This window comes from Podarcis melisellensis (assembly GCF_964234715.1).
Source record: "Podarcis melisellensis genome assembly, chromosome: 13".
Lineage (NCBI taxonomy): Eukaryota > Metazoa > Chordata > Lepidosauria > Squamata > Lacertidae > Podarcis > Podarcis melisellensis.
The window spans coordinates 5139025-5149840 of NC_138545.1; the positions used below are offsets into that span (position 1 = coordinate 5139025).

A 10816-nucleotide genomic window follows, 5' to 3' on the forward strand; every position below is an offset into this window, starting at 1 on the left:
CACTGGTTAGGAGCTGGCTTTTGCAGATGGACAGCAGCCTATTTCAAAAGATGGTAAGGTGCCATCCACTGCCACAAAGCAAGCTCCTCCTGCTTCAAACCCAAATAATTCTGTTCACAGCAGCTCACTAAATGCAGCGGATAAGAGGAAACCAGCTCAATCGGATCAAAGGTCCATATAGTCCAGCATCGCCCCCCCCCCAGTTGCCAGCCAGTTGCCCCAAGTGACCATTCTACAAGCAGGACATGAGCGCAGTCACTCTCTCCTGCCCAGGATTGCCAGCAATGGGTATTGGAGGCAGGCTGCCTCTGATCCAGGAAGAAGCATACAGCTATTGATAACTGCCTTTAAAGTTGTCCAATTTGGCAGCCATTGGCACATTTTGTTTCTATAGGCACTTTGTGAAGGACTCGCCTTCCGTTCATTTTCATTGGATAATCCCACTGACTATGGGGGTGAAGCAAAAGCGCTTCTCCATACATTGCATAATTTCATACAAATTTATCACCCCCTACTTGCTTTTTTTCGAAACTAAAAAGCCCCAGATGTTTGTAGAACCATAGAATGGGACCACAAGTGTCATCGGCCAACACCCTGATATCACAGCTAAAAAAAATCTATTTCAGATGGCCTTCTAACCTCCATTTTAAAATTTCCAATAAGGAGACTCCGGCACCTTCCCTGGTATTCCAGTCCACTGCCAAACAACTCCTACTATCAGGAAGTTCTTCCTAATATTTAGTCTGAAGATCCTTTCTCATTTAAATCCATGGTTTGGGTCCTGCCCTCTGCAGCAGCAGAAAGCAAATTTGCTCCATCTTCCATTTGACACCACTTCAGATATTTGTTTTATCTGTTGTAACCTTTCTTCATAGGGGAGTTGCTCTGTCCCCTGAGCATCCATGGGGAAATGTATCAGGATCTTAACTTTGGTGCTCCCCCCCCTTGCATAAATTCTCATTCAGCCTGTTGGATTTTATATTTCTTCAGGGCATACGTCTCACTATTCATGAGACACCTCTGCGAGCCTGGGGCTGACGGTTCTGAGACCTTTGCCGATGGGGTGCCCAGGGAAGGTCTCTCAAGGCAGCAGGTCCTGACACGGATAGGTGTCATGTCTCTGGTGAAGAAAAAGGTAGGGAATCTGACCATCAGGATAGGAAAGGCAGTGGGTGGGTAAAGGGAAATCTTCCAGTTCCCTTAAGAAATTATTATGCATGGGTTTGAGCATGGCTTCTTTCCTCTAAAGGAAAAGGAAGTGTTCTTGAGTATCTTGGTTTTCTTGTTCACCATTAACCAGGTAAATTCCAACTTTCTTCTTTTTGCTTTAAATAACAAGCCAATATTTTAGCCATCCTCTCTCCACAATCCCCATAGCTCTGGTGCAAATAAGCCAGTGCAAATTCATCTCTAGCATAATATAGTTAATATTATGTGCATTGCAACCTTCAGTTTGAAGAACAGGATGCTTAAAAGACAATTCACTATTTTCTCCAAATTCTCTTCTTGAGAAATTCTAGTCCGTCTCTTATAAAAAGCATATGCTATTATTACCTTACTTCAAATATAGACTTCCCATTCAATAGCCTGGGAAGAAGTAGTACCCTTATTATTTTCAAAGTCTTCAGCATCTCTTTGAATTTTAAAATTCTCATCATACAAAAGTGAGATACTTAAATGCCATGAGACCGAACCACAGTTTTTGTCTGCTTTTAGGCTATTAGCATGATTTTTTAAAGGGAATGAATGGGAATGCCAGTATTTTGTTGTGGGTTTTTTTCTGTTTGGAAACATATTGACTGCAGAATCTCTTCTCTATGAGAGCCTGACTGAGTCCATGGGATCCTCCTCCCTTCCCCCATATTTCTACTGTTGGGCTTGTTCTTGCAGCCCTTATCTAACACAGCTAAAATGTGTTTGCTCACAGTGGGCTGCATATCTTTTTATATGGCAGGTGCAAGAGTTTGAACACATTAATGGTCGCTGGAGCATGCCTGAATTGATGCCTGACCCCAGCGCTGACTCCAAAAAGTCATCCCGAGCTTCGTCTCCCACCATCAAAACCTCCACCACCACCCCAGACCCCAGCTGCACCAATACCCCCTGCACCTCCAAGCCAGGTATGCCCCCTGGAGCAATGGGAAACACTGAGCATCTCTTGGTGGGGGGTGGGAGGAACTCCAAATCACTTCCAACCAAGAGGCCAGAGACCCTCCTAATGGGTTCAGAATCTGGCCAATAGGTGAAGGTATTTTCCTTCATGTTGCTAGTCTCTTAGGATTTCTATCCTGCCATATCTCTGAGCATTGGGGCTGGCTACATTTATTCATTCCAAATAGATATCATTCTCAAAAGAGCTTAGAATTTTGTCCCTGGGTCTAAGACGAAGTCGCTTTGCATTGATACCGGTGTAAATGAAACCAGATTCAGTTTAAGAAGGTGGTTGTATTAATGCTAGCATACATTAGATAAAAACTTGGTTTGTTAAAATTATCAGCGTCATGTGGATTTGAATGGCTGCAGTTGGCTTTGGATTGGTCCTAAGGTGTACAGGATTATAGCGCAAATGTGTTTTTGAAGGAGAGGATGACTGACTGTTACCTTGGTGTCCATCCCACCAGCTACCCCGGCTCCCAGTGACAAAGGAGATGGGGCAACCCTGGCAGAAAAGGAGGACCCAGAAGCCAAAGATGAGAAGCCGGAGAAAGAAGCCAAGGGTGGCGAGAAAATGGAGGTTGAGGTTTGTGTTTGTGCAAGGGAGGGGTTCTTTCAGGTTGTCCTCCAAGCAATAGAGCTGCCTGGTTTGGTGTACCTTGTGGGGGGAGATATTTTGGAAGTGTTTTCAAAAGCAGTGCTCCTGGGGAAATTACCAGCATTGTTGCTACTGAAGGCAACAGCCAAACATTCTGTGGATGTGCCCTGTTCTCTTCTTCCTACTAGTTTTGATATTAAAGGCTTCTGGCCTTTAGAAACAACAGCTTGAGGATTCCACTGTTAAGCAGTAGCTCCACCTGCAAACAGTGAAACTTCAACCACACAATCCCCTTTAGTAGCACTACATCATCTCTGATTCACTTCCCTGCTGTGTGGAGTTCCTAGCAATGTATCACTAGCTCAAAGGGTGGTGGAAAATCGTTGTTATTTTGCATTTCTCAGCCTTCAGCCCCCGAGCAGCCCACTTCTGCCACCTTCTCAGGGGAAAAAGCGGAAATGGAGTCGTCCAAGAAGCCCGAGCAGGAGGGATTGGCAGCACTTGGGGAGAAGGAGACAGAAGCCGAGCCCGCAGTCAAGGAAGAGAAAGAGAAATTGGGTAAAGATTTATAAGGATGGGGATGGAGGGGGAATGGTTCTAGATCTGAGCACTGAAGACTGTCCTTCTTTGGGAATGTGGGGGAAATGCATTTGAGTAATAAAAGATGGTGCAAATGTGCCTCAAGGATCTTCACCTGCTCTTTACTGTCAAGGAATGTGGACCTGAGAAGGGCTTGTCATCAGTGGGAACTCCAACCAAACTTCCACCTTGCTTGTATCTTCTCTGGATGGTGTGTGGTGTTGTTGTGGAGGTAGTGTCCATGGTTCTATGGGACGCCCCCCCCCCCCACGTGTCATGATAAGCAACCAATGTTCCGTTTTCAAAGAGGGCAAGAAGCTTTGGCTGTTCCTTTTGGGGGGGGAAATGGTAACAGATTATAGTGAAGATCCTACACAGCACTGTATGACATCAGATACTCCAAGTGACACCCCCATACCTCACATTTTCCCTGCACTTTCCAAAGTTCCAGATGCTGATCTCGAAAAACTCGTGTCAGATGAGAAACCCACAGAGAGCGACGAGAGTAAGGAAAAGGCTGAGGGAGAGGCACAGGAAGTGAAAAAAGGTAACATGGGCTTTATGAGGCAGAAGTGTAGAGGGATGAACCCATATGTGGTCGCAGGGCTTGAACTAAAGCCCTTTGCAACCTAGAGCTGAATCTGTGTCACCATCCAGGGGTTAGGCAAGTTGGGGGAAATGAGCAGTTTAGGATTCTCACTGGGAAGGGGTCATGTGATATTTTCCAGTTTTTAGTTCCCCCTCCCCACATTTTGCCTTGCCCTGGTTTCCGGGAAAGGCAGGATTTGAAGGTCCTGTTTGGGAAAGGACAAACGCCACCAGACTCTGATCCCCCTTCCCACTCCAGAAATTGGCTGACATGCGCAGGGTGACTCCACATGGCCTTGAGGGAGGGAGGCAGGCCTTAGATTTGAGGGTGTGGCTTATGTAGAATTTTGCCAACCCCCTCCAGCGGGGAAGCCTGTGGGGAGGGGAACAGAAGCTACAGGAGGGGGATGGAGAATTCAGGGCTTGGTGGCCTCTTTCACCTTCCTGTTCTCACCTTCCCTCTTACAAGAAGAGGCAAAAGCCGAGAGGGAGCCTGGAAAAGAGCCCAAAGCTAGCAGCATCAAAGATGAAAACCGGAACAATGGCAAGAAGGAGGAGAAGACCGAGAAGCCCCGATTCATGTTCAACATAGCCGACGGAGGCTTCACGGGTATGTTGCGGCTTCGGGTGCAGACCCACAATGTGGAGATGGGCCCGTGCTGGGATAGAGAGTGACCTGGCAAATGTGTGTGTGTGTGTAGGTGTGTAGAGAGCGGCCCCCTCCCTTGTTTGGGCCAACTAGGGAAAGAAGCTCTCTCCCTTAAGTAGATAATGTGTGAACTAGGTCACTTAGTGTGGAAGTAACTTGTACTGTTTGAAACGTTGGGTGCCAGCTGGGTCACCTTGGGAAGAGAAACAATGCACTAAATTTTGCCAGGAGTTCATCGAGAGTAGCACTGACTGTGGACATCTCTTCCCCCCCTCTCTCTTCAGAACTCCACACCCTGTGGCAGAACGAGGAGCGAGCCGCCATCTCCTCCAGTAAGCTTAACGAGATCTGGCACCGCCGACATGACTACTGGCTACTGGCGGGCATTGTCCTGTATCCTTTGACCCAGGAGAGCAGTATGTGTGTGGGTGTGTGTGCTGATTCATGGCAAGTAAGGAGAGCCAAGCTCACCTCCTGGAAACCCCTACTTGAGCTCTTCCTCAGCGAAAGGTGCAGCCCTTGGCGAGAGATGTGACAGTACAGAGAGGCGAGTAACGGAAATATAGGATTAGTGCCTAACCTGGGAGTGGGCTTGGTTATGGTACTCTCCTCCAATATTGGCCGCTGGCTGATTCAAAGGGAGATTTGGCACCTTCTGTGAACAGCTGTCTAGAGCAGGGAAAAGACCCAGCGACTGTTCTCTGTGCTAGGAATGTCCGCTGCTGGCATTCTGTATAGCAAACATGACTTCAGTGTTTCCCCTTCTTGAATGCTGCTGACAGTGGAGAAAGAGTCCTAGCATGGGAGAAGAGCCTAGCAGCTGCTCAGGGGCTGCCCTGCTGCTCCTGGAGGATTACCCAACCATTGCCTGGCAGGCACTAGGACCCAGCATCTTCTCTTTCTAGCCTTGAAAGGAAACGTTCCATAGGCAGTCATCTGCCCGAAAGGTTTTCTCCTAATCATGCCCTGTGATCCCAAGCATCTTTGCCCAGCAGGGCTCAATGGGGCTTCTTCCCCAGGTGTCTTTTAATATTTCATACCAAGTCTGCCACCTCCTCCATTCCTTTATTTCTGAGGAAAACAAAGGTTCAAACGCTTTTTCTTGCTGCTTTATGCTTTTTTATGTTTATGGAGCTGTGTGTGTTGACAGGGAACAGCAGATCCAGACTTTCTCTCATTGCTTCAGGGCTGGGAAAGGCATTTTATGGCGTCTTGGTTCAGGGTAGATAACCATGCAGAACCATAAGCTGTAGACTGCGACTTCATGCCAGGCAGTTCCTTGTTCCCCTGCCTTGCTGGGAAGTGGCAGTGGGTTCCCTGTGGCCTGTGAAGATTCCTTAATGCCCCTGCACCTCTCTACAGTCACGGCTATGCTCGCTGGCAAGATATCCAGAATGACAACCAGTTCGCCATCATCAATGAGCCCTTTAAGACCGAAGCCAACAAGGGAAACTTTTTGGAGATGAAGAACAAGTTCCTTGCCAGAAGATTCAAGGTGTGGATGAATTGATGGTACCAGACAGTAGAATCAAGGGCTTGGGGCCAGTTGGCAATGACAGAGCATGGCTACTTCAGGCATAGCAGTCTGTGTAATTCAAAAGCTTGCTTTTAGCATTTTGAAGCTAAAGTTGAAGCTGCGTTAACGTTGGCAGTGTAACCAGAGGTTGCCAATCTGAGGATGACGACGATGTCAGCGGCTTCTGAAATAAACCAGGCGTATATCCAGACAATTACATATTTCCACAATCACAAATGTATTTTTGGGTTCAAAATAATCTCAGCTTTTATAAACAGGTTTCTAGTCCTTATGGTTATGGAAATAAGTTTGAATCTAATGCCTGGGGAGAACCTGAAAGTGGGGTAGTGGAAGTGTAAGCCTTTCAGGGGTACTTCAGTATTCTGTATAGTTTAATTTCCCTCTTTGTGGCTTAGAAGAGCCAGAATTAACTGGATTTGTTTAAACTAATCAGTACTGAAGAATCTGCAAATTATTGCCCAGTCCTGGTTTTGGTTACCTTGAGAGGAAAGCCACGTTGGGCCAAATGGCAGTTTTTCAAAGCACCTCATTTTCCATCTCTCCATTTCCTTCCTTCAGCTTCTGGAGCAAGCCCTGGTGATTGAAGAGCAGCTGCGGAGAGCCGCCTACCTGAACATGACTCAGGACCCCAGCCACCCGGCCATGGCCCTCAACACCCGCTTTGCCGAGGTGGAGTGTTTGGCCGAGAGCCACCAGCACTTGTCCAAGGAATCTCTGGCTGGCAACAAGCCTGCCAACGCCGTCCTACACAAGGGTAAGAGGCGGGCGGGTAGGAGGGCCCGGAGAGGACAGTCCATGTGAACCCCCTACACCCCGCCCCCCGCGCCTCTGTGCAACGTCCTCCTTCTGTACCACATTCTGAATCCATTAAAGTGCGGTTGTGATCAGAAAAGCCGCTGTGTACAGTTGTCTCCTTGATCCTGCTCTGTGTATCTCTGGTGTATCTGCTTTGGTCTATCCATGGAGTATCCACAAATATCTTCTGAGTATCTGCCAACAATCCTTTGTGTGCTTGCTGGACATCTGCAAAACATCTTTTTACCTTCTGAACATTTCCCCTCTCCTCTCTGTCCCAAGCATGACTGCTGAGTAGTCCACTGAGTATCTTTCGGTGTAGCAGTGGAATTATGCCCTCCAGACTATCCTCTTACACAATCATATTCAGTGCTTTTGATGTATCTTTTATTTTTTTAAAGTCCCCATAATATTCTCTTGAGTTTCACATGGAGCACTTCTGAGATACCTGGCTCCATGCACTTTTAAGTATCACTTGTGTATTTCTCCACCAAATATTCTGTGAGTAGCACTGGTTCACATTTGTCCCCATCCACGTGTCTCTTAAATATTTTGCTGTCTCTGGTGCATTTCTCAAGTATATCTGGTTTGTTTTTCTGTGAGTTTCTCTGGTGTGTCCCCCACTCTCCCAAATACTGTGTCCGCATCCCTTGCATTTAGTCTCCCATCTTGGTGCATTCATTTCCCTCCATCCGCTTGGACTCATCCGAGAGTCTCCAGTGCCTGGTAGCTATCCTTTGGGAGAGTATTTCCTCTGCGCTTGGTGATGAACAATCTGGCAAGTCTGCCGAATCCCTTCTCTATGATGGGTGGGCAGAAAGAGTGGATAGATCTTCTAGCTCATTTTAGGAGTGTCTGTGGAGTGAGTTTGACTCGGGGCAAATCTCACGCCGCTGCCCCAGCCCCCATGAACTTGGTGAAATGCAGGATAGGTTTGGCAAGGGGTTCTTGGGTTCCAGGAGAGGTCGCCTGTTAACCTGGGCTCTGCCCCCCCTGACAGATTTCGGTCTCTTTCTCCTTCTGTCTCCTCCTTTCTCTCTCCTACCAGTGCTGAACCAGCTTGAGGAGCTTCTCAGTGACATGAAAGCGGACGTGACGCGCCTGCCAGCCACGCTCTCTCGCATCCCTCCAATTGCCGCCCGCCTCCAGATGTCCGAACGCAGCATCCTCAGCCGCTTGGCAAGCAAGGGGAACGAGACGCAGACTACCCCGGTAACCGTCCGCTCCCTGCTCCACTCTCGTTTCCCTGACTAGCCAGTGAAGTGGGGTGGAGGGCAGCTCACAACAGGGCCTAACATGGTTTTGCTTCTATTGGTGTGAAGGCAGCCTGGAACACAACTGATAAAACAGGTTGTGAAACTTTTAAGACCTGGAGGGATGGTCCTTCCAGACAGACATATTATTACCACCTGTTCTCTTGTGGCATTTCTCTGCATTGTGGCTGGAGTTCAGTTGCCCTCTCCCTCTTCTTTTTTTTTCTTTTTCTTCTCTTCTTACAGGCCTTCCCCCCTGGGCCCTATGCCACCCCTCCAAGCTTTGGGGGCTCCTTTGGTGCCACCCCTGGCGGAACGCTCCCCACTATGGGTGCCAACTACAGCCAAATGCCAACTGGCTCCTTCATCACAGGTTGGTTGTGGGTGAGTGGGGAAAGAGCAGGCAAGGGCAAATTGAAACTGCATGTAGGATCTCTGACCACAGTTCACCACCCCCACTGTTGTGGGTCCAGCAAGGGGGGGGGCGGATTTTGTCTCCTTCCCGGACCAAAATACATCCTTAGAGCAACAAATCAGAATGAGCATTTTTGATATTCTGGCATTCCTGTCTTTGACATGGGACCCTACATAGCATTCTCTGATCCAGTCACTAACCAGACTCATACCTACTTAACAATGAAACCCATCGAGGAATGAAGATTCCTGGGTAGTCTGGGGGAAGAAAGGTCAATAAATGGGTGTTGAAGGAAGTCCAGCAATCGTAGCTTCTCTCCTTGGCTCAAGGATGTCAGAACATGGAAGTTGATGAGGGATTTTCATGGTTGGTTGTTTTTTCAGTGCCCCTAAAAAATGGTATTCAGCAAAATACGTTTGGCATTTTATGATTTTATTAAATTTCACACACCCACACCCACTCCGCACAATACCATTTTAAGGCTTTGCCTCTTTTTCTCCTTTCTGATGCTGATGGTAGCTTTCTAAAAAGATTAGAACATGTTAGCGGGGAAAGAAGTGTGTTTTGTGGTTGCTAGCCAAAACAGCAGCTTCTGTGGTCAGAAGTGGGACATGTAATGGTGGCGACTTATAGCGGGGGATGGCTGTCACCACCAGTATGCCCTCCTCCTCTTGTTCCTTCTTCAGTGGGCAGGAGGGAGCACCAGGCAAGAGTTGGGAGCTGCATGTCTGAGTCGTCCCTCTAGATAACCCTGCCTTTTTCTCTCTCTGCTTGTGCAACTGCAGCCAACGGTCCCCCTGTGATTGTGAAGAAGGAAAAAGAAGGAGAGAGCCTGGAGAAGAAAGAGGCGAAAAGTGGGGAGGTGATTTGCATAGACGACTGATGGGGCACCTGGGCTAGCTTGCCCACCTGGTCGCATCTGAACAGGTTCTGCCTCTGGCAGAAGGGAGGGGCACATGGTTCCCCTCGAGCCTCTCCTCTTTTATTTTCTGATCACGTTGGTGGCTTTGCCTGGGCGGTGGGGAGGGTGGGTGAATAATGCCCACCTCAACCTCCTGTGTTAGATTTAGTTGCTGTCTCCCAAGCACCTCCTCTCTCCCTTCTTGGGTGTGGGGAGGCAGGTCTCAAAACCAGCCGGGGATAAATGTTTGGGAGTCAGGGCCCATCTGGGTTCTGTTTCTGGCCAGAGGCTTTTAAGTGGAATTGGAATTAGGCTGCCAGGGCTCCACCTTTGGAGTCTCCTGCTTGTGACAGGGGAGGGGGCTGCCTGCCTTGCGGCATTAGCTCCTGGCAGTGCTGAACCTTTGAGAAGCACTGCAAAGTGACTCTATAAATATGAATATATATATAATGTATACACACTCATCCTGTATGTTTAACCCCCTTCCCACTTGTGCTTGGACCCCTTGCAGGGGCGATAATGGGGCAGTCGGGAGGGGGACACACTCCCTAGCCATGTTCTGTTCTGAGAACGCATAGTGTGGGGAGCAAACTCCACCACCATCTCCCTGCATCTGGAACTCTGGGGAAGCCAGATCCCGAAGGTGCGCGCGCTCCTTCCAGGAGTGTCGCCTGCTTTGAGCGGGCGGGCAAGGGGGCTGCCTCTTTGCCCCTTCTTCCTGCCAGCCTCTTCCTTAGAAGCAATTTGTTGGAGGAGGAGGAGGGGGGCAGGGAGGAGGGGCAACAGGAGGGCCAGCTCTGCGCTCCTGGATTTTGTTGCCGGATCTCAAGTCACTTCTTGTTTAAATCTTACAGAATAAAGGCACTGTTTCCTTGGCTACATCACCTGGGTGCGTTGTGCCTCCTTTGTGTGGGTGGCTTGGAAGAAATGGGGCTCTGGCAGTGCTTGAAAGGGGAGGCTAGGTCTGCTGTTGCGCCATTTGTTTCCACTGCAGTTTCTGTGTCATTTTCACATAATCTAAAAGGTTGCTTTGGCACATTTAAAAAAGGTACACATAAGCGTTGAAGATGAAATTTGTTAGCAGTTGTGTGTGCTGAGCTTACAATGCTCTCCGCCATCTGCACCTTTGCAAAATATGAACATGGATTTAACGTAAGCACCTTTCCATGCAAGACTGTTGACAGATGAAACAAGGCTTGAAGAAATGGGGTGAATAGCAGCATTTGCCTTTCTCACGCAGAGGATTTTGGAAATGTTCAGCCCTTGTTATTGAAGAGGGGAAAATGGATATGTAGGAACAGCTCAAGATTATTTTTATTTATTTATTCAGGTTTCCTCCCACCTCTC

At 48.3% G+C, this 10816-nt stretch overlaps 1 protein-coding gene across 4 annotated transcripts in view; it reads left to right on the top strand.

Annotated features, from left to right (window-relative positions):
* CHD3 (chromodomain helicase DNA binding protein 3) overlaps positions 1-10353 on the top strand; it is a 63770-nt gene extending 53417 nt beyond the window's left edge. For all 4 annotated transcript variants that reach the window (XM_081886664.1, XM_081886663.1, XM_081886662.1 and 1 more), the window contains exons 29-40: positions 991-1135; positions 1955-2120; positions 2622-2740; positions 3157-3310; positions 3777-3878; positions 4389-4529; positions 4853-4961; positions 5931-6063; positions 6664-6859; positions 7949-8112; positions 8400-8526; positions 9354-10353. In XM_081886664.1, coding sequence (XP_081742790.1) covers positions 991-1135; positions 1955-2120; positions 2622-2740; positions 3157-3310; positions 3777-3878; positions 4389-4529; positions 4853-4961; positions 5931-6063; positions 6664-6859; positions 7949-8112; positions 8400-8526; positions 9354-9451 — 1654 coding nt within the window. In that variant the 3' untranslated portion in view covers positions 9452-10353. The remainder of the gene's footprint in view (positions 1-990; positions 1136-1954; positions 2121-2621; positions 2741-3156; positions 3311-3776; positions 3879-4388; positions 4530-4852; positions 4962-5930; positions 6064-6663; positions 6860-7948; positions 8113-8399; positions 8527-9353) is intronic.
* The last annotated feature ends 463 nt before the right edge of the window (positions 10354-10816 follow it).